The following is a 24,907-nucleotide window of genomic DNA, read 5'->3' as shown; positions in this document are numbered from 1 at the left end:
AAATTTTATAACATTTGTAAAGAAACTTCTTTGACTACTTCTGGCTTCCTGGTAGGATCTTCCAGAATTTCATGTATACTTTTCAAGTATATTTTTTAAGTGTCTGCAAAGTTAATATAAGAAGAAACAATGGCCCATTTTGATCAATGTCCATATGATTCTGATGGTCATTTGATTGTGTTACATCATTTTTTTTTTTAAGTATATAAGGTGTAGCAGAAAAAGCTCGGATAAACCTGTGAATTGTTAATGATATTCCTAAATATACAAAATCAGTAGTTCTTTATTATTAAGAGATACCAGTAACTTCAGAATATGTATTTTAATAGGTTCTAAACAGATTTGTTCGAATATGAGTTAGACCATTTTTGTAAGAAATTAAAATATTTTAATAGAAAGGATACAGTAGAAAATAATTAGATATTTGATATTAAAATGCAAGTAAATAAAAAGCTGTGACATACTGTAACAGAAAAAGGACTCTTGGCCCTTTTTCAGAGGGCTTGTTTCAAAAGTTGTATTTCACTGAGATAGGTCTGTAGAAGAATACTAAAAATATTAGGCTTATCGTAGAATAGGTCATGCAAATACATTTGTGGGTTTGAATTTGAACTGTCACAATTTTTTCTCTCTTATTTGGATAGTCTTGCATTCTAGAGTATTTCTGTTTGAAATACTGTTTACAATAAGTAAAATTATATGTAAATGTATGCATCATATAAGGTATAAGTATATAAACATGAAATATATATTACATTGTGAGATTTGATGACAATAAGCAGTAGTGCTTTTCTGCTTCATTATCTCAGATTATTGGAAATCTTACAGCCTTATAGCATAACCTGTTCATATTTTCTATCTTTAAAAAAATTTAACATTTTAAAGTAAACATGGAGATATTCTTACTAAAATATCACTGAAATTTTTGAATTTATACCAGGAAATAGCTGAAATAATTTTGTGTAAGTAATTTCTTCCTCAACTGTTGTAAAATCCTAGCATCTTATTAAAAAAAAAATCAGAACTTGCATTAATATTTCATTTTATGTAATAAAGCTCAAAACTGCTCTGGACTGAGGACCTGTGGACAATGTTTGGAACAGCCTGGATGTGGATGGTGTAACGATCCCAGTAATACTGGGAAAGGACAATGTTTGGAAGGATCATCAAGAGGACCAATGAAGCCTGTTGGCATGCACTCCAGTGAAATGGTGCTTGATGCTAGTCTTTGCCCAAAAGAGAAAAACTATGAGTGGTCTTTTATCCAGTGTCCAGGTAAGATACACTGATTTGTTTTCTCTTCCATCTTCTCTTTGAATAGCGTGCTTAAGTTTATAATATGAAATAGGAGTTACAGAGTATAGGATTATACTCTGGAATAGAGTGTTCCAGGAATAAGTGTTCCTGTGTTTAGGCACTCAAAGTTAACATAATTATTTTGAGTAATAACAATTATCATTTGCATAACATGGATGTTTTTCCAAATTATTTCCTAAATAAATAGTCTATTCTTTTGTTTCAGTGTCTATTGTACACGTGTTTAATTTTTGAGCAGATTCATTTGTGAAATTTAATGCAAATCATTTAAGGATATTTGTTATTTGGAAACAAGTTCTCAGCCATTCTATTTTCTGCTTTTCAAGTCCAACAGTGTGAGTTAGCTTCAGCTTTAACTTTCTTCTAGCATCTGAATCCATCAAAGGAAAGTACGGTTGGAGAGATTATCTTACGGCCAGGAACAGAAACTTGCTGCATCCTAGCTGAACTCACAAAGTGCAGCTGGCTGTGAAAAAGCATCAGAAGGCTGCCAAATATGTCAGCTGTGCCACCAGTATAGCTTTTAGATATTTTTAGTAAAAGCTGTGCTTTTGTAATATTAAAAAGAATCACTGAAGTCTAAATTTTAGCCATATTCATCCAATTATAGTATTTTAATTTTTAGGTTCATTGGATAAGTAAGGAAGACATCAGGTGCTCCAGTTTAGTGCAAAATGAGCTGGTACAGCCTTCTAACATAGTACTGTATCAAAACACTCAAATCCTGAAAGCAGTTTAGCTGCATCAGTGTAGTAGTGCAGCCAACTGAAAAGCATACTGGTGAGTTTAAGAGGCCTCCCTATACAGTAAACAATAGTTTTAAAGACTGCTTGGGAAAAAAATAGTTTTTTTAGAATAAATAGTGTAGTTGTGTTAAAGTGTTATTTTTGCATCCAGTGTTCCCCCTGCTGACAAATTTGGAAGCTGGAGCATCTCTGGGAACGTGACTTTGTATGGGTATATACAGCTATGTTTTTTTGCATTTCTGGGTGCTTTACTCTTTTCATCAGAAAGACTATTCTCTGTGTGTGTGTGTGTATGCATATATATGTGTGTGTGTGTGTGTGTGTGTATGTATGTATATTATTTTGAGAGCAGAATCTCTAAAGAAAGTTTTAATTTAGTAATCCTTCTTAAATGAATGATGTAGATATTAGATTTTTTTTTTAATTTTAAAATAATGATGTTAAATTTAAGCCCAAGTGAAAACTGTCAAGTGATCTAAGTTAATACCAAAAAATAACTATCCCAAATCAACTATTATCATTATCAGAAAAAATAAGCCTTGCTAATATTTTCTGGAAAAAAATAGAATGATATTATATTACCTTACATGATTTGTATACTTCTGTGCTTAATTTGAATGTTAAAATATAGATACATCAGTGATAAGTGCATTGTTAGGCTTTTACAAAAATACGTATTATCAGTCCCTGGTGAAACTATAATGGATATATATCTTGATTTCCAAACTTTCTGGATTAGAAGATTTCACTGCCTTATTTGTTTAATATTTATTCTTCGTGGACAAAATCCTATATTCATTATACATTCTGACCAAGAATTTTTTTTAATGCAGAATGGAGCTCATTGAAGCATTTCACAAAATTAAATTAGGAGATTCTTTTAATTGAGGAAAGAAAAAAAAAAACTCATTCAACAAAACTCAGGAAAAAAGTGCATAATTTTATCCATTTCTTACAGTTTTGAGGAAAATGTTTATTTTTGTGATTGGTTGTTTTGAAATCAGTAGTCCTCAAAGCAGTTGTCATAGTATGATGACATTTGATGTGAATATATTCTTAGCTGATCGTCATATTTTTAAGAAAAAAGGAGTTTTTGCATTTTTACGGGATTATTATTGCAAATGTAATTTCTAAAAATAAATAAATAAAATAACGAATATTGGCCTATCAGAATAGTGTAGGTAGGAAGCAAACCAAGACTTTCTTTTAGAGGCTAAATTTCTCATCTGAACAGCAGTTTGAATTAACTTGCACAAAGTTTTCTTTAGTTTCAGCTGTAGTGGTTTGAGTGCCTTACCTAATTCAAGTAAAACTAGCTGAAGTGTCTAAGCATCTTTACACTAGATCCAATCTGTAGGATGGACATACTTGCTGTAAATTTCTTGTAAATAAGTGCCACCTTAATTTTAATAGGTCACAGATTTCATAGAGTAGAGGATATCTGTTCTCTGAACAAAATAAGGATTTTGCAGTTAATCTTTATTCTTCTCTGTACAGCCCTGATGATCAGCTGCAGGGTCTACAGGTGTGTTCCTCACTGGCTGCAAAATTCAGATAGTTGATAACGAATAAATCAGAAATGAGTAGGGTTAGAAAAATAACTTTTGACTGCAACACTTGAAATCTGCCAAGATGAACTGTATTTTATCTCTGATCATGTCACTCAGTTTGCATGTGATATTGGGTAAGTAGTTGCTCCAGACTTCAGAATGACAGCTTGTCATTCTGCATGTAGTATTTGAAGAAAATAGCATGGCATTTGTGCAGAATAGGCAAAAATTAAAGTTTCCTAGTGTTCATTCTTGTATGGAGAATATAAGCTAATCTGTAGTCTTCGTTCTTAAGTATATATTCCTATTCATATCCCAAGGGCATCTTTTAAGCATTCAGTCAGAGCAGATTTCTCTTTTATAGTATGAGTGTTGTAGTTGTGTGTGGTAATGTGATTATCATATCGATGCTATTTTAAGTAGATTCTGTGTCAAACTATAAATATATATGCTGGTCATCAGTAAGGATTAAGCTCTTCAAAACTTCATTCTACTGCAACTTTGTAATTACATGATTTTATTTGCAAAAACAGTTTAGTAATGACTTTTTAAACGTTATATTCTAGCTTGCCAGTGCAATGGCCACAGCACCTGCATCAACAGTAATGTTTGTGATCAGTGTAAAAACTTAACCACAGGAAAACAATGTGAAACATGCATGCCAGGATACTATGGGGATCCCACAAATGGAGGGCAGTGTACAGGTAAGTCGTTCTGCTGGCAGAAAAGAACTTGGAATGACATTTTTCTGTAATGTGAAAAAAACTTCAGTAGTTAAATGTTGATTAGCTACTAAAGATGTTCAGCTAAACTACTGGTTGAAAATCCAGATTAATCTTTTTAGGAGAAACTTAGCATTCATAATAATGATTTGACAGTTGTCATTTAATCTATATGCACTAAGACCAAGAATCTGATTTAAACATGCTGTCCCAGTTAGGCAAAGGAGGCATTGTGGAACACCACATAATCAATCATGGTACTACTTCAGAGAGATATTATTTCATTCCATATAAACCCTCCTTGCAAAAGCAGTAAGAATGTTACTGTATTTATAAATGAATTTTAGTAACTAGAATAATGCCTGTTACCTGCAGAGATCCCTGTTTAAAAGCTAGGTGATAGTTTGCTTTGTATTCCTCTGTTTCTTTTTGTTGCTTTACGTTTCTAAGAATACAAATCCTAGCAATGCTGTTTACCCTCAGAAAAGTTTTATTCATTTGAAAAACATTTTCCATATATGATACTTATTCTAATGAATGAAATTGTACAATATCAACTCTGAAAGTAGCTGTGCAAAAAAATGACAAGGTACTCAACTAATCTGCTCATAGTTGTGTTGGCAATCTGCAGCCTTAAAACCATCTCTTGACGTTGTTATTCAGAAAAGAAAAGAGAGAGTGAAAGAGTGAGAGAGCAGATTTTCTTTATCTATCTTGTCAGTGTTTACTGTAACACTGTTGGTTTTGTCTTTGCTATCCTGTTGAAAGCAATATGGCTACAACCGTTGTTGGTTTGCCTGTGAGATCACAGATAAAAGCACAGAGCACGAGACTTCAAAAACTTCTTTTGTAGAACCTTCAGTTCTAATGATGATACATAAGATAGGAAATGACCTAATCTGATTTTAAAACTTGATTTACAGTCCTACTAATCAGACAATTACATAGGAGTAAAATAATGCTATTTGGTGTAATCATTGCAGGATTGTAACCATGTGATCTTAACAACCTGACAGTTTCCCCCAAAATGTCACCAAAGTGTGAATATGGGGAGGAGGCAGCTATTCACTTTTTTGAGAATCCATTTCCCAGTCTCACTTAAATAAAGTCAGTTTTGGTCTCTGTATGAAGATCACAATGAATGCATCTTCACAACGAATGGAGTAAAAATAATTGTTCATTGTTCACAATGAATGGAGTAAAATAACCCTTTTAAGTGCATTCAAGTTGTTATATCTTACCATTGTGATTTGGGGAGATTCCATATGATATTGGCATCCTCAGTTATCTCAGAAAAAGAGTGAGTTTTTATAAAGGATACATGAACAGGAAGAATTAATATGAGATCTTAATTCTGTGGTCTTATTTTTTTTTCCCCCAGAAAGGGGAGATAGATTTAAAAGTAGGACCTGGATAGCATAATGCCCTTAGTACATGTAGTATTTGTCTCCGTATATTGCTTCCTTTGAAGATTCAGGTCTCACCAGTCATCTTTCATTGAGCTGCTGTGGGAAAGTGGTCTAGATTATCAAGTTTATGGAGAAAGGTATCTCTTTCCATGCATTAGTGAGACTTGTCATGAACAGGAGAAAAATGGAAACAGGCCTGTGACTCACCTAGAACCTGTCATGAAAGACCTAATGGAGGTGGAACTAGTATTATACTTTCAGATAGTGAAAAATGAATCTTTCTGTCATTACAGCTGCTACTTGCAATTTAAATAGGCTGCATTCTTCTGTTTTATAGTGCATCACAATCATTTTTGGCATGTTGTCATGTACCTGATGTCATCAGTGTATCTAAATAATTATCAAAGAAAGTGTCAGCACTGTGCTTTCTATTGGAGAGCTAGGTGATTTCGTCATAGCCTGCTAGCTTACTGCTAGTTATGCTGTGGTATGAAGTAATGTGACTTATTTTGATATAGAGCTGTAGCTTGCTAATGTTTTCCCTATATGTTAATCTATCTCCTATGCTTTCATTTAAATTTTTGTAAGTGATATACCAGTTGCTGTTTTGAAAGATTATTTTTGTATAAATGTGTGATGCTAGTTGAAAAATTATGAATTTAACAGGTCAATAAGTCTTATTCACGCATAATTTGAACAGAAAAGCCCTGAACACCAAGGATTGTAAGTTATCGTATTTTATCTGTTTAGTTTTGTAATTGCTGCGTTCATGGATTCTCCTTGATAAGAAAGTGCAAATGAAATCTAGTACTCTATAGGATATTTATATATTGGCGTAGTGCTGCTTTCTTACTTGCATGGATGATTTAAAAGTCAACAGTAACTCCACTCATGTCTAAATAGGAGGATTTTTTCAATATGAAAACCAGTCAAGGTAGCTGAGATTGAATTTAGCAGGCAGTGAGGAAGGTTTCTTTTGTGAATATTTCTCTTCTAATATGGATGTTTCTTTAAGTGGACCTTTGCTTCTCAAGGAATATTTGTTCATTTAAAGGGTTCACTTCTTCCTCAGCAATTTAACATGCAGTAGTCACTACTGCATGTTATAATGCGTTCAAGCACAATGGTAATCTTAAGCACAATATGTTTAAAGTGTGTTCAAGGGAATAGAAAGATTAATTTCTACCCCAATTGACAATTGCACATTTTGCTGGTGTTTTATGAAGCTTTAAGTAATTCTTAGCAAATCTTTTATTTCCTGAAGTTGACAAAATGTTCTTTTGCTGTCTATAGCACCTTTGTGGAAAAGTGATGTATTAATATAGTTTTATTCTTCAGGGATACATTGGCTATCTAACCAAATAAGCATTCCATCGCCTGTAGTGAATTATGTGTAATACAATAATGGCTAGAATCAATTTGTAAAACCAGTAAAATTACATATTTTGATGACTTGTTTTTTCAATCCCGGTTACATATGACTTAAGGGTTCACATTTTTATTGGTAGACATGATTTTAATGGCAATTAGACTAAAGAATGCTTTAAAAATTAAAGATGATGATAATAATTGTGAGACTTTATCTGCATTGATGTATTATATTATGTTGTATAGAGTCCATAAAAAAAAGTTTAAACTGTTAAGCTTTTTTGATGAATTTAGCCATTATGAACTGTTAGATTTTCTTCTGTATTTAGAATGTTTTGCTCTTTTGCTATTAGAGCCCAAATTGTGGTCCAGGGATTTCAGTGATCAATAGAGAAAGGTCAGATCACTTTTGTGTGGATTTAAGAGGAATTTAGAACCATAGCTGAGATCAGGACCCTTGTTTGTCAGGCAGTGTGCAAATCTAAAGAAAGAAATTTGTCCAGAAGAGCTTTACAATTAATAAAGGAAGATGAGCACAGAAATGGGCAGTGTAAGTGGTAACAAGTATTTCTTTAGAACAGAATTCTTGTTATGATCTCCCCCCCCCCCCCTTTTCTTGCTATTAGTGCTTTTGGTAACACTGAGGAAAAAAATAGAAAATAGCTGCAAGTTAACAATAATTAAAGTGAAAGCATAAGGAAAAAAGATACTACTGGAAGAAAGATTGGCCCAGTCAGAAGCTGATTCTAAGTGTGACTGAAATAGTTGGAAAATACAAAAGGAAATGGTATGGGACAGCCAATCAATAGAGGAAAAACCATCATGAAGAACTGAAAAAAGTTATCTTCATAGTTCTTCCTTCTGTCACTTTGCTGCTGCCAGCTGAGTTTCTAACTGGACCCTTTCAGCACTTCTTTCTCTTAAGAGGCTGTAGGAGGGTTGAGACTGCCTGAGCATGTGGTACATTTTCTTTAGAAATTAATTCTGAACTTAAATAAGTATAGCAGTGTAGTAGAGAATAGATTATGAGTTTCAATCCAAGCTCCAGTTCTATTTATCTCTTCTCTTACTGTTCTTTAGTAAAGACTGTTTAACTAGTCCTTGGAGTGCTAACTGCAGTGTTGTCAGTTTGTTAGACATACTTAAGGAATCAAAACTACTAGTGATCTAAGCAGAGTTAGGCATGCTCCCACTCTTACCCTAAATTGTGGTGAAGCTTAGGTGATAGGGACACACAGCTTAGCATTGTAGGCTTCTGAGCAGGTGAAGCAATGCAGATGTAGAAACCTAGGAAGCTTTGTAGTCCAAATTGTTGAAGAGATGGAGAATAAGTGTTGAGAATCTCTTTGACTGATTGCTTAAATTCTGCTTGTGTCCCAACTGAGATGCAATTTAGAAGATGTGAACATCAAAATTTAGTAATAGGAAAACCTTATTTAAATATTGATGGATTCTGGAAATGAAAGAGCTTTAGCTGAAGATGGAAACCAATACTGACTTGCTCTGGTTTCTCTTAGTGCTATTTTTTCTTCAAGGTCATCATCTTTCATGTACTGCATATCTGGGAAATGTGCAACAGTTATATAAATTCTAGAACAAATAGACTAAGACGTGCTACAGACTGGAGGGATAAAATAATGGGAGAAAATAGTTTTGTGCCGTCTTAGCAAAATTTATTATCACTATTTTCAAACTCATTAATCATCTACTTAGTTGTCAATGTTAAAAAAAATTTAGCTGCTTATCATCTTGTCATATTCTTTAAGTGAGATATTTTTAAAATTATTCTTAAAATGCGTGACATGGTAGGAGAGAACATGACACATGCTGTGAAGGCATAATACATTTAGTAACGAGATAAGGTAAGCTCTTTGCTGTATTGCCATTTTTTCCTAAAATGATAGCATCCGAAACTATGTTCAGTTTTCCCATAATTGTGCTACCATTGCTATTACTTTTTCAGTAGGAGTAAAACTCTGAGTACCGTCACAGCAGGAACATTGTTTTAACTCCCACTGCTCTCTGAGCAGCCTAAAAAGACATGATGCTTAAAAAGTGATGACCATTTTGTAAAAGTCCTCCTACCTGGGAGGCTATACAGGTGAGATTTTTATGCAAATCTCTATCATATTTATAACTATTATAAATCTGTCCACTTCTCTGCTGTCATATGGACGTTGTATGTTGGACATTTTCAACACTAAAGGCAACAGATTTCTCAGCATATACCAGAGTTTATAATTCTGTTTAAAAATGTCAACTTAATTGCTCATGAGAATCATTTAATTATTTTCCAGATAGTCAGTCAATCTAAATATTCTGAGTATAAGTATCTTAAATTGTGTTTGAGGAAGTAGATTTGAAAACGTAGATTTAAAGATCTCTAAAAGATCATTTTATTTAGTAAATATCCATGCTTCCTCTGAATTGTGGCTTGAATCACTAGCACTATGGCCATTCAAAATCTAAATTGGATTGCAAATGCATCATTTATATTATGTGTTACTAAGGAAGTGGGTTACACCATCATTTTGAGGTCTGCAGTGACAGCTAGTACATTTCTGTGTAGAGCTCAGGCTTCTTTTGTACTCTGAGAAATCTTCACTTGGATTTTTTCACTTGGAGTCTAGGATAAATCCTATATTCTGGATTTATTTAACAGCTGGACAAGTGGCAAAGCACACTTCTGTCCCCAAAATGTATAGTAGTTTGGAAATACTTAAGCACTGGATGGATTATCACATATTAACTGTTAAGAGAGGATTACAGATCCATACTCTGGATCTATAGAGTGCAGATTCATACTCTGGGATTCAAAAGAGCATTTGATGACAGAACTGACATGCAGCTCTGTCAAATGTTATGATGTGGCCAAATCAAAGAGACTAAGAGGAACGCATCTTCTGACCTAAGTGAGCCAAACTCTTACTTTTGAATCAATGAGTTTTAAGTTTTTTATGGATACTTACTGAGGCACCTAATAGTCTTTTCCTGCATTTACCTAGCTGCTGATTTTGCTAAACTGACCATCAAGGCACCCATTTCTTGCCTAAACTGATTTACTACTCTGAAATTTGACATTCTTTTGTCTGAAAGTTGTATGTAGTATGCTTAGACTATATCCACATATAACACCAGGGCTGAGAGCATGTGAGCTACCATTAATTTTATTTCGATCTAGGGTGGTAGGAGCAGCATTTACCTTTCACGTAAGTATTTCATCGTTGGAGTGCTTATACAGCATATTTCATCGTTGGAGTGCTTATACAGCAAATGAAAGACCTAGGGTGCTTTCCCTCCTTGGAATCAAGGGATTCAAAACCAAGTCTGTCCGTTTCTAGAAGTGTATCCTGATTTCCTGCTTATAGTCAGAGTAGACTAAACCATCAGACCTTCCACTGAAGCTGAATCAGTGTACAGTCAAGACACCTGGGCTCAGAAGGAAACAAAAGAGAAAACAATTAAGAGTAATCACTGGCATCAGTCAGATCCCTGAGATCACCAGAAAAATGGTATGCTAGTGACAGAATAGAGCTAGAATGATTTTCAGCATCAAACCTCTATTTTGTTTATTTATTTATTTTATCTACTAGGTAAGTTGAAAGGTAGAAGCAGTTCTAGGAAACAGTCTGGGGGCCACAGGTTTCTAGCGGTCAAGCTCCAAGTACCGTTTTCACATGGGCAGCCCACTCTAGAAGAAGATATACACAGTTCTTTAACATGTACTACTGACTTCCTTATTTTTTTCCTTTACTCAGCCTACTGTTAAGCTTTTAATTCTTTTCATTTACTATTTGGGGAGCTTAGATGTCAAACTCAGAGAGGTGAATTCTGTTGCCAAAGCTGCAAGCATAGGTTTCATCATACCTAATGCGTTAGTACTGAAATCTCTCTTGGGTTTAGTTTTGACTTTAAATTAAATTCAGTCCAATCTAAGTGATTTCCAAATAAATCTCTCACTATCAAAACAGAAGAGAGGTGAATTAGCATCTGAAAGTTAACTGAGGAAGTTGAAAAAGGTATCTTTAAAAATTACTGACCCCTTTTTCTTTGGGCTACTGAGGTAGTTGTTAATTTAGTGCTGAGCAAACTTTTCAGTATACCATTAATTGTTATGTATGCATATAACTTTCTTTTTGCTTTGTTGTAGATGAGCTGTATTATAAAGAAGTATGATTTCTAGCATAATTAATTCTAGATTAAAAGCAAAGAATCAATTAAAAGTAGGAACCTTTTTATAGATTTTTTTAAAATTGTTATTATTCTATTAACTACTTAGGCACAAAATAACCCTAGGTAAAGGAGCTGGAGTTATACTTGAAGGAAAATGCCATTGTAGAACTGTGTTTACAAGGTTACAATTTTATGGGGAGGGGAAAAAGAAATCCTTGAATATGACATTCTTATGCTAAACTGCCGAAGATAAATTATTTTGGTGGCTGTGGGATTTCATAGGATATTGAGAGGATATTTGGCTTATTTGGTCTTTTTGATAACTTTTGATAACTTTTACTGCCTACAGAAGACATTTATAGATCTTCTGTAAAGCACTGAAAAACACATATATTAAACTAATGTTTGACTTATTAATTTTTATTTTAAAAAATAAAATAAAATATTTGCATATTCTCACTGCAAAGTGATATAATTTTAATAACAGCAAGCATGGAAAATATTAGTCTGTGTATCAGCTGAGGATTACTGTTCAAAGAGTCGGTGTTTATACAGAAGGTTTACCAACTGACTGTAAATAAGAATTTTCTAAGAATTGTTTGATATGTTGGTGTTTTATGGTCCTTTTTTTCTTGGATTAAATGCAAATAGAACACAGTCATCCTACATAAATGTTGAAAATCGTCAGTATGATTCTACTTTTTAAACACCAATTTGGGAATGCAAAGCTACAATTTCTTTGGCAGTCATAACTTAGTCTAATTTTACACAGTTACACAATTTTATAAGTACAATAACTTTTACTATTTTTTGAAGATTTTTGCTTGCTGTAGCTGAGGGTAGTGGTGGTTACAATTTTATGTTTAAATTCAATATAAACAAGTTCTCTTACTTGATATTACTGTAGAAAATTTATCCTATTACAAATTTATTACTTTCATTCCTTCTATCCCCTCAGCTGCCTTGTCTTTCAGAAACAAATACCAGATATTTTATTAGGTCTGAAACTGAAACAGAGAAGATGCATAATACATATAATATAGAAGAGGTTATATCTGGGGGAGATGTTCTAAACTTTAGTTATACAAAAGTACACACGCACACACACACAGATACAAATTTAACATGCTTAAAATAAAAGATATGCTTAATTTAAAAAGATGCTTTAAGTTCTTTCCTGAGGTGATTCTGGAGGTAGAAATAATGCTGTTAATATAATGGTGTTCCTGGTCTTTTAAACTGGAGAAGGAGAGAAAATCAAGTATGTGATATTTGTATACCTTTGTTGTTCTTTAAAATATAGTTGTTTCAAGTGGAACTCAATCTCCAGGCTGGAAACTGGCCTGAAACTAGTCAGATCTAGTTAAAAATTAATTGTATGTATATTTTGTAAAGATCCAATCAGATTGTAATAGTTGAAGAGACATTTAATAAGAGCTTAATTATTTAGCAAAGAATCACTTTCTTAGTGGTCCAGTCATAAAAGACTAAAGGAAAAATAATCAGTTATTAGTTCTGAAGCAGTCCAGCATAGGAGAATTTCTTATGCAAAATGGGAAGCATTAGAAATCCTATTGGTTCAATTATACTAAAGTCTGACGCAGGCTTTGCTGTTCCGAAAACAAATGTGTCTGAACCCTACAACATTAATAGCTCTGTCAGGAAATCAGCAATGCTAGTTGTACAACAAATAGCTCCTCTTTTCCAAAGACTTTTAATTAATTGAAAGAAGAGATTACTAAAGAAACTCAGGGACAGAATTTCCTCTTATTTACACCACCCAAAATCAAAATTTAAAGTTAACACATTATAGTTACAACAGTGTAACATATATGTGCGTGAAAAATTTTTTCAACTTCTCCATTAGCAAAAAAGTGTGATGTTTTGTAGTAACAGCTGTGTCTATATGCCTACATAATACTAATCTGGTCTTCAGGAGAGATACTGAAATATGTTTTCATAATAATATGTAAATTACCAAGATTTTTTTTCTACCAAAACTAGTGGTTTTGGGACTTGTCAATTCTTTTCATTATTACCATTTTAAGAAACCTTACATTTAACAATCCAAACTTAGGGTATCTCTACAGAAACTAGCTGTGCAAATATTTTTGCAGCATAAGAGTTCAATTTTTTCTTTTATTATTTGGCTATATGCTTTTCAGATTAAATGAGATCAGAGATCATACATCGATGGGAGAGACAAACAGAACTTTCCAGGGTGACAGGAAAGTGGAAACCTGCTTGAATCCCTGTTCATGAAATATGCTACTGGAACACAGGAGAAGATTTAAGCAATAATAATTTTGCAGTAAAATGGTCATCCCTCTCCATAACAGGTCTTGGAAACCCCCTGCAGGCTGTTAAGAAAATAGCTTTTGAGATATCCTGCAAAATATTTTCCAACTAGTAGAATGAAGATTCTTGAAAAAAGTCTTTTGTAATGGCATTTTTGTTTGATTACAGTAGATTTTGCCTTCATTTTCTGAGCAGTAAATTCAATATATTACAACGTCAGACTGCATTATTATTTAAGGAAAAAAGTTCTCCCACAGATGAATGCATTAAAAATCAGTAGTATTTTGTACCTCCTAATGGCTAACACAGGGAAATGATTTACTGACTCTTTTACATTTTTTTGTGACATTTTGTCTGATAAATTGTGTAAGACATTTCTCTTCTTTGGGCTTTTATCCTGAATGACCAAATGCATACAAATGGTTGCAATCACCAGTTGTTGATTCTAGTTGTTTTTCTCTCAGACTGGAATTTTTTTTCTGACATTTAAAGCCACTGGGAGTAGTTACTGAGTGGTTTAAATTGTTTTGCTTTTATATTGCCTTATAATAATCGTTAGGTTTTTTTTCTGTTATAATTTAGAAAGATTCATATTCAGAGAAAGGGGGAAAAACAGCAGCCTTGATGAAAGATTTTTGGCCAAAATTTTCAAAATGACCCATAGAGCTTATGCTCTCTTTCTCAGGATACTTAAAAAAGATTCAATTATCCAAAATGTACTGTCTTTGGTGTCTCCTTAAATACATCTTATATTAGGCATGCACCCTAGAGATGCTGCCCACTGCATCTGAAATTATTTCTTTTTCAAACAATTCTGATTGTATCTTGCATCTTCACGTGAAATGCCTCTTCACAAACAAGACAACTAGGAGTAATTTAAGAAATAATATTTTACATGTGATAAGCATATGAAAGGAATGTCTCTCTAAATGCTTGCATGCTTGAAGATGAAGTATGCTACATATTAGATTTAGAGTTGAGTTTTTTGACCTGAACTCACAAAACTCCCAGCTCAACACAGTGCAAAATTGAATTTAAAGGTTATTTATTTTTTAATAACAGATTATACTTAATTTACAAGGGAGAAGAACCAGTAGCAACAATGAAAAGCAAAACTGATATGTAGGAGGTGTTATGTTTATCCCAAAATAAAGTACTTTGATTAATGATTTCACCTGGAATTTTTGAGTTGATAAGTTCGTAGAAGATGTAGAAGTTTCTGTTCATCATACAGATCAGCACGGAAAAAATAACACCAGTGATGATGTACTTTGTGAGTTCTCATGGAGATTTTTTGACTTGGCATGGTTTACTGTAATTTTTAGTAGAAAATACTGTATATTCAGATTATTCCAGAATTAGAACAAGTCATAAAAATCCTACACTGTAATGTCAAGAATATATTAATTTATTATTGGCATGGAAGAGTCATGCACAGCAAGACTCTTAATTGCTTAAGATTCTATTTGATTCAGACCAAGAAAAAATTAAAAATAGTTTTTCAGTGTTATTCTTCTGTGTTGCATTTTCATTATCTACTTGTATGAAGCAAAATTATGGTTTTCAAAGCTGTGTTTATAATATCAGTTGCTGATAATTAAAAACACATTTAGTATGACTGCTTGAGATATAATTATTACAAAAAAATTAGTTCACTGTTCACTTTAAATAGAAGAAATAATGAAATATAAACATTGTCAGGACTATATTGCCAAAGTGTAAAAACTGAGAATAAATGCAACTCTTTAAATGGAGAAGATTGCAATAAGATTATATTATAACCAAAGTAGATTTTATAACCAAAGTAGATTTTTGTTCTTGTAATAGAAAACTAGCATGCCTCTTGTTTCCCAGGTAAAATATTTAGCAGGTTAGGTTATATTAGTATTTAGCAGTTTGGTTTGTTTGTTTGTTTTCAAGAATAAGTGTCCTGCTTCCAGAATGTATATAACTCTTGCGTCCAAAATCTAAAGAAACTACTTGTGATTTCCAGATTGTTTTTCGTTTTTTTTTCTTTATTGTTGTTGGTTTTTTTTAACTGTGACCTAGCATTGTTTTTCATTAAAAAAAAAAAAAAAAAAAAAAAAAAACTTGTTACCTAACTATTTGGATATTCAAGCGTCCCCAGTAGGCTTAGATCATGGTCAGGTGAGATGGTAAAATTGTGTGTTGCAATGAATTTAAATACTAGAAAAAAGTTGAAATGGTGCTCAGGCTTGGATGAGTTGTTCTTTCTGGAATGGGGATAGGCTCAGGACAGAAGCATTTCTGTAAACAGCATATTATCCTCCAAACCCCCAAAGAAGACCAGAGGAAAGGCTACACTACAGCCTGAGATAACAAATTTGACATGTATTGAACAATTGCCATACTGTGAGCAGTGGCTGATTTTACAGAAATGGATGTCTGTGTGTTCGGGCATATGTGCCAGAACATGTGTCCAACACAGATTTATATCCAGTATTGATTTGGGAAAACAATGATCCAATAATTTCTGAATTTTTGAAAAAGCTGACCTTGCTTTAAATGATATCTCTCTCTTATATATAGGATTTTGGTCATTGCAGAATTCCTGCTATCTTAAATTTTGTATCGTACATATATAAATACAAAAGCCGTATCCAAGCCTTCTCCCTTTTCTCTCCACCTCCCAGGTGTGAGGCCTCACAGTCCTTAGTACTGTGTCTATAAAAATGAATGTTTTTCTTCTGTTAATGCTCTTAATGTAATTTTTAAAAATTGATGTGAGACCAAAGAAAGAGAAATGACAAGATAAACCAAGAAGGATGAGAATTAATTACATGTAATATAATTGTTATAACTGTTTTTCTTGTGGAATAATATACATCAGTCAAAACAACCACACTGAAAAGTTGTGTTGCTGTTATTCATAGGCTATCTTCATTTCAGGGGTAAAACAGTAATGCATTTTGAGAATGTAGTAGTTATGTAATTGGCATTACATAGCCTTTCTCCCTCCTAAGTGCTTTAAAAACATGTCAGGATGATGAAGAGCAATACAACTGAGACTGGGAATATTACTGATACTATTTGCTACAAGGTGAAGTCTCTGTAAAAGTAAGAATAAATTAATATAGTTGTCCTGTGTAAAAAGCTGATATTTAAGATGGTACTTACTACAGCAAATGTACTATTCATTTTTGGTAATGTCTCTCCCATTCTATTGTACCTAGAGAAATAAAGTGCAAAAATACCTCTGTATATCCCTATAACGAGATTTTGATTTTGTAACTTTAATGTTGTTAATGTGTGGTGGAAAGAGAGGGGTCTGTTAAAGTATCGAATGTTCAATCAAATGAGACCAGCTTATTAATGAATATTAATCATGTCAATATGAAGTGATTGAAGTGATAGCCCTACATTTACCTTTTGGAGTACTTACCAGAGGAATTGTTCCTTGTACCATCTTTTTTTTTTTTTTGAATGCTCGTTATTGTTGCCTACTGCTTTGCAGAAATTCTTTAGCTATGTTTTAATGCTACTTAATTAAGCAATATCGTATTAGTGTTTTGGGCACATCTATTTGCTTTTACGGTACTTTATCTCAAAGGTTGAATTAATGTATTTCTTAAACAAATAATTGAACAGTGAAAGAGTATCAGGGGTATCCAAGTGATACACATTTCTAGGAAAATGAATGACTAGATTGCTGTGTAATATCAGTAATGTGAAAATCTTACTCAGAAGGTCGATTCTTATATGAATAGGCTAATTAATGGACTGCTGAAGTGAACATTTGCAGTGAATTTGAGCCTTTCTGTGTTACAGCAAATATATGCTTTTATTTGCTTTTTGTTACTTAACCTAGCTGAGTGAGAAAGACTGTGTCTTCTTTTATTTATGTAACTTATGCTTTGCATATTATCATAATTAACAAAGTAGTACACTTCAGTATTTAATAGCAGTGTCATACTCTTTCTTTTTAAAAAAAAACTGCAGGATGTCTTAAAGGAATTATTCATGTACAGCTCCTGGTGTTTAATAATCTTCAAAGTAAACAAACATATTAAGTTAAAGTATTATTTGTAGTGAGCTCAATTTGACAGAAAATTCCTTCCTGAAACCATATGTTGGAGATGGGGGTTGAGCAATAAATGTTTTTAAATTTAGTTGTCTAAAATACATACTTTATGAAAATGGTCGTGGGTGTTCTTCTGTTGCCAGCATCAGCAAGAACTTTTTTTGCTGAGCAAGCAACTCAGAAACAATCATGCTTTGGATTTATTATTTAATAAATTTTACAGAGTTGTAATTTTGCAGCATAGATTTACTTTACTGGATTATGTTGTTTTCATGTAATCTTTCATTTCCAATTATAATCTACATATTGTACAAAACAAGAGTGTGAACTGCTATTTGCCTGAGATAAAGTAGAAATTGCCAGGGTGTGTGTGGAGGGTATGTGTGTGTATAGGAGTGGTCATGGTGGAGGGGAGAGTGTTGTGTTTTTTCATCTTTTAAAGCTCTAGTGTTGCGATTTCAGTTAATAGGTAAATATAATGTGAGAAAAATAGGCCAAAAATTATATATTTTAAGCAAGTTTATTATTGTAAGCTGTAGTCTTTTTGCATTTTTTAAATATTTAATGATTAGTAAAATGGTTGCTAAGTATTTAAAATAACTGTTTAAAATTTAAAATAACCAGCAGATGAAACTGGCATTTATTTTGAGTCTTAAGCTTAGCCTTATAATTTAAAAACTCTCAGCACTGTGTAGATTATGAAACAAAGAATGACAATGTAGTACCTAACCCATGGAGAGAAAGAAGACATGATATCATGTCAGTCCCTCTCATATCCTGGAGGTGTGATTATATCATTGAAAGCGTGTTGCCTGGAATTAACTTACTGTTAAAAATTGGTAGCTTTATGGGAGATAGATTCATTTTTTTTAATGATAAAAAAAAATTCTGTATACTTCATTTTAATCAGTTGGTTTGCAGAGATTTGTCTGTGAATTTTGAATATTGAATATGACTACAGTTAAAATAGGAGGAAGTAGAAAATGTGAGCAGAATTTAATAACATTTCTAGAATGTGACTGTATATTAAATTGTTATGAAGTTAAAGCAAGATTTCAAGTTAGTCTCTGCATCTGATGAGTGTCAGGGAAGATGAGTGTCTGATGAGTGAGAGAGGATTAGTATTGCTGCAAACTCCTGAAAGTATTTGATTATGATACTCTGGAATATGTACTTAAAACAGTAGTCTAAATCTGTTGTAGCCTTTCAGATAGTCACATCTCTTTGGTAGCAATGTTGTACTATGGTACAAGTTTTACATAGTTATTCATCAAGAGATATATTGGTATTGGCAAGAGAAACTTGCCTCTAGATTTTGATTTCGATTTTTAATGAATATTTAAAATAAAATTATCATCACCTAGCAGATCTGTTTATATAGGTCTGTTTTATCCTCGTTATGTTAAACCCATTGTCAGTGTCTCATCTGCTCTCCCAAATCAAATCATTCATGTTAAGAATTAGACGTCTTACTTAAAGCATAATCATGACAGAGAATGAATTGCTGTCAACAAAACATCACTTAAGAGACATGGCAAGGCAAAAGATTCACACTATGCCTGATTAGACATATAAGAACCATGATCATAAAAAATCCATACTGGAGCATAAGGAAACTAAATGAGAGATGAGCAAATCAATTAAAAGAGGCAAAACTGTAGTGAAATCATTAAGTGTGGCGGTAGTAGAAACTACTGGCTGAGAATCTCAATGGGATGGCTTAGTTAACTTTATTCAGAGTCAAAGAAAATACAGTGTACAAATCAAAATAACGGGTATGTTAATTAAGATGAGACAAGCAGACCGAGAAAATCAAAGAAGATAATGTGATCCTCCCACCATCCAACCTAAAGTAGTTTAAGTCTGTGATTTTGAGTTAGAAATCTCTGCTTATTGCCATAGAGTTCCATAAAAATACTTTTTTAAAAAAAAAAAAAAAAAAAGGCAAGAAAAAGAGTGAAGCATTTGAAATGCAAAGCATTAAGTAAAGCTCTCATTTTAACAGTAACTTTTATTTCCTTTCCTTTAGCATTAGGATGTTCTTACAAAGAAAAATCTTGTTAAATATTTCTTCAGACTATTATTAAAGATGATAACTGCTCTTTCTGGAACAGAGAAAAAAGTTAATTCATACAGGCTCTGGTGGCTGCTGCTGCTTCTGGAACCTAACCATCATTCCTTGAAAACAAACTCATGGGGATGGAAATGCGTTGGGATGTAGAGGCGGTGGGACCACAAAAAATGGAAAATGCAAATTGCATTCCTTATACTGACTTTTACCAGCTGCAAGTAATGGATATTTTAAAGTGTGGTTTTAAAAGACATTCTAAGATTTGGCTTATTGCTAATAGCATTAGGCTTTGAAAGAAGCTGCTTTAGCTATTAACTATTATTATTAACTATTTTTAACTGTTTTTTTAATTATTAACTTACAGTACCATTGGAAGGAAAACAAGTATTCACTGGAAATTTTTAAAAAGAGAGCAGAAAACAAGCTGTAGAAAATAATTTTTTTAAAAAAAGGAAAGATAGAAACAGGAGTGTGGAAATACTGAAGTAACAAAGAATTTAAATCTTGTGTTCCAAATGATGGTCAAATAAGAGATAAGCATTAGGGATATCTGATCATGGTCTCATTATTCATCTATTTTAATGGGTGTCAGCACCCTGACTTGGATCCCACCACTGTTTCCATTACTGAAGCCCAGAGACCCAAGAAACTATTGAAATGGGCAAAAACTGAAGCACAGGAAGTTCTGCCTGAACGTGAGGGGGAATTTCTTCCCTGTGAGAGTGAGGGAGCACTGGAACAGGTTGCCCAGAGAGGTTGTGGAGTCTCCTTCTCTGGAGATGTTCAAGGCCCACCTGGATGCAACCCTGTCTAACATGCTCTAGGTGACCCTGCTGAGTGGGGAGGTTGGACTAGATGGTCTTCCAACCTTACCAGTTCTATGATTCTATGAAATGTGAGTTTTGGCATGCTGGTTTTAGTCCATTGATTTTGAGTTCCACATTTATGTTGTTTAGCAGTCACAAATAGTACATCACAGTGTAGTATAACTTTACTGACTGGACTTTTCTATTTTTTTTTTATCTTAAAAATGTGTGTGTGTGTATGTGTATTTTGTAAGCTTTTATCTCAACTAACCAGTGCAATTGGCTTCTATACAATATATATTCAAGAATCCTTGTGAGTTAGGAGTTTCATGGTTGAAAGCTGAAACTGAAGTATTGTTTCCTGATAAAAAAGAATATAGACTTTCAGGTAAATAATTATCCTGCATTGACATTTTCAACATAAACACTAAGAATTCTGAGCAAGAATTTATTTAATAACTCAGTATGATTATTATTAGCAGTGTTATAATTTGTAGCTATTGGACTTAATAATTACTTTACCTTGAAATCAAGTGTAGCTTTATATTGCAGTTTATTTATTAGTGGATATAGATCATATTAAAAGGTCATAATTTCTTTTTTATTTTTCAAAAGACCAGTGGAAAAAACTTGCAGAGATGCACAAAGATAATGATACCCCCAAATTTTTTCACTGAATGTACAATGGCGGCTTCTGCCATTGCATTTGTGTATCTCATATGCTCACATTTGTTACAATAACAGCAGGGATAGCTTCTATGTGTTTCATTTGAGTTACTGCCCACATACTTGTCCACAGTTTGATGCAAGTCTGTTTTCCATCACAGACAGAAATAAACTTGCAACCCTGAGATTGCAAGCCTGTATTTAACACTGTTAAACAAATTTGTCTAGAAAAAGAATTTTTAAATAAGTACAGCTGATTAACTCAAGATGACCTTTTTTGAGGTGTTATCCAGGAAGCAGTTAAAGTGCTAGGGGTTTAATCAATGACAGTAAAAATTGCTGTTCATCTTATAATAGAAGAAAATTAACTAATGAGCTAGTCAGAACTAACATTTTCATTTACAAGAAAACAAGGTTGAGAATCTTGTCTGTGCCTCATTTCTTCTCCTCTCTCCGTTGTACTCATCTTAACACCATGTAAGTTTAAGGAAAATAAGTGTCGTGTGAATATCATGAAAATGTAGGTGGGATGGAGCAGCTCTGGTAATGCTCTTGGCAAGAGAGTGAAGTGTGAATATACCCTTTATTGGAGTGCATTTATGTATACACACAGATCAACCTTTAGACATGTGTCCATGGGAAAATAGATTCCATCAGATGTTTATTTTATTTAATGATTCTTCAGGGTAAAAATTGAAACTAGAGGTAGGGAACATGTGCTGTGACTAAATCATGATGCAATTTAAATGGAAAGAGACACCCATTTGATTGAAGAGGAGTACAACCATGGGCTCCTGCATAAGTGAGCATATTGTGTACTTCAGTGCAAAATATGGGTGCTGTTTTTGATTTAGGTGTCCCTAAGGGTAAATGGCACTGAAAAGTTGGCTTCATCAGTGATTCTGTGCACTGCCTATCTAAGTCATGGCTAAACTGCTAAAGGAGATGGTTTGCTCTTCCAAACACTACATATATTTGCCATAGTTTATTTTAACCCATTTTTTTTCATATACTATACACCTTTAAAAATGTATTTTCATTTTTTTTATAGATCATAGTATCTATATAGCATATAGCAGGTAGAAGTGCCCAAATAGTCATTCAAGTAATGTAGAAAACATGAATGGATTTAGGAAAGCATAACTGATTATAGAACAGTAGCACTTCTATGAACATTTACTGTAGAGTGTCCAGATCATAGCAAAATTATAAAATTTAGCCGTTTGTGGAAACTGTAGGTGTTTTTCAGACACGTTGTTACAAACCATATTCACCGTGCTCGGTGTGTGGTGTTACAAGCTTCTCACCACACTGTATACTCTATAGAAATTTCTAGTATATGTGATTTCTCTCTGAGTTATTGCTCATGTTCACATTCTTTAACTCACAAATGGTGTGGGATTCATAGGATAGAAAACAATATATATTGTCATTTCCTCCTCAACTGTCTGGAGATGAGGGAGAATCTTGACATTGGACTTTATTCAACAGAACTTTTCTCCCCTTACCTTTCTTTGTCTTCTGATTTATTTGTTTTAGTTCAGTTTTTACTGATTTTACTTTATTTTATATCTATGTCCAAGGTTCCTTTGGCTCATCAAGCTCCAGTATTTGTGCCCTCCTCTAGGGAATAAGGATTCTTCTCCTGTGGGAAGGAAAAGGGAAAAGAAAATGAGACCTGAAGGATTGTCTTGAAATGAGAATCAATCAGACAGTGAACAGACCACTGTTTAACATGCCACTCAGCTTAAAAAGGAAGACAGTGGAGTGGGATTATGATGATATTTCCATGATTCCCCTCTACCTCAAATTTCAGGAGCTTTTCAATATACCTATTTTTTGCTTCACAATATTCTTCTTGTGGACCATAAATATGATATTAACTCAGCCTTCATTCAAATGGTTTCAGGGCTTTTTTTTGTTCTGTTTTGTCAAAAGTAAGAGTTCTAATCACATTAGATATTTTGCCAAGTGTCTGCAATGTTCCTTTGATTTTCTTTCATTGGCATTTGAAACCAATGAAATTTTATCATTTTTTTTCTATTGGTCAGGATTTCACCTTATAGAGGAAAGATGTATTGTTAATAATTCTGTATATCTGTTTCAGATGCAAAATTGATTTAAAATGATAGGCTGTAATGGATATTCTCAGACTACCACTATTTAAGGTGCTGATAATCTTTAGAGGAAATCTCCCTAACAACACAGTCAGACCACTGATATGTTAATTCTACAGAATATAAAGTAAATGTGTTAGTGAAATTTACTTCAAAAAAGCTTTTAATTGAAGTATTAATTTTTTTAAACATGAGTGTATGTAATGAATTTAGGATACAGGAATAATATCTATGAAAATTCCTTTAGTTATAAACTGGAATATGAGTGAATAAATCTTGTCTTTCTCTTTTGATTTTATAGCTTGCACATGCAGCGGTCATGCAAATATTTGTCACATGCAAACGGGAAAATGTTTCTGTACGACTAAAGGAATCAAAGGAGACCAATGTCAACTGTGAGTGCACTTAAATTTATCCTAACGTTATTTTAATTTATGCCTAGTAGATGATCCTTTTTTCCGAGTTTCTTTTTTTTTTTTTTTTTTTTTTTGATTTTGTGGTTGACCTGTATGATGTTTCACTGCTGAATCTAGTATTTCCTACATTTCTTAGGAAAGTTCAATATTACTTAGTTTTAAAGAATCACATCATAAATAATAATATCATTTCATAATGTCTACAGCTTTAAGAAATATCCTGTAAAAGCAAGTAGCTGGAAAATTACTTGTATTTGTCTTTATGTGCTTTTTAGGATTGTAACTTCAAAAATATCTGCAAATTTGGGAATTAAGTTGGTATATTTGTCACATACTTTAGGTCAGAAACTACAACAGTGAGATTTTTAGAGTTTTAGAAACATATTAAGGTGAATAGTGTTTGAGACATTTGTCCACATAATTAAATATTGAAATGAGAAATGTGTAGCTCTGTAATCTTGGAAAGTACACTTAGTGTATTTTGTTTTATACTAGAGTAGCTTAATCTGGAGTAGTATTTTAAAATTAAAAGTGATAAAACTTTATATAGGCTGTGAGGCATACTAAAATAAAATATGAATTATGCTAACTATTTTTTTTGCTAGGTTCAAATTCTCCTTTCTTCAAAAAGGATAAATTCCTAAAGGAAAGACTGGATAGATTATAATTTGCAAAAATTATACATTGTAGAAATTTAAAGAGAGAATACTTAGAAGCAAATGATACTATAATTCTAATCAAGAGAGATTAATTCTAATCAGGGGAGATTAATTTATGATTCCTTCTATTCCTATTTTTAATGTTCTAAAATACAGAACTTTATGCAATTGATCTCCTTTTTTTTTTGAAGGAAAATAGATGCAGAAGGCCAATTTGAAATTAAGCTTTCGTTCTTTTACAGAAAGATTATTTCCTTCTTTTTTCTTTCTCTTCTTTCCCTTCCTTGTTGTCTCCTACTCCTGAATTACAGGATTTTCTGTTTTGGGGGCAAAACAGAAGCAAATAATACCATGTTATGTGTACTTATCACAGTGTTTTTATTTTTCTTAGATAACCCTTGCTGTAGGCATTGAGCTCTGTAAATAACAGAAAATAAAAAATGCCTTTTCTCAAAAGGTATCATCTAATATTTAAGAATATGAAATATATTGCATTCTATCTTTGCATAATTTTATCTACTGATTCATTTTTTTATTCTATTTGATA

The 24,907-nt window shown here is 32.9% G+C and overlaps 1 protein-coding gene across 10 annotated transcripts in view; it reads left to right on the top strand.

The window, feature by feature from the left end:
* The window catches only part of ATRNL1 (attractin like 1), a 510,466-nt gene that overhangs the window by 144,867 nt on the left and 340,692 nt on the right, over window positions 1–24,907 (top strand). For all 10 annotated transcript variants that reach the window (XM_062580018.1, XM_062580017.1, XM_062580020.1 and 7 more), the window contains exons 19-21: window positions 1,057–1,275; window positions 4,180–4,317; window positions 23,587–23,680. In XM_062580018.1, the coding sequence (XP_062436002.1) occupies window positions 1,057–1,275; window positions 4,180–4,317; window positions 23,587–23,680 (451 nt within the window). The remainder of the gene's footprint in view (window positions 1–1,056; window positions 1,276–4,179; window positions 4,318–23,586; window positions 23,681–24,907) is intronic.

The sequence above is a fragment of the Rhea pennata genome, chromosome 7 (assembly GCF_028389875.1).
Source record: "Rhea pennata isolate bPtePen1 chromosome 7, bPtePen1.pri, whole genome shotgun sequence".
Lineage (NCBI taxonomy): Eukaryota > Metazoa > Chordata > Aves > Rheiformes > Rheidae > Rhea > Rhea pennata.
The sequence above is the reverse complement of the archived record's forward strand: the minus strand, read 5'-3'. Positions and strand labels throughout refer to the sequence as shown.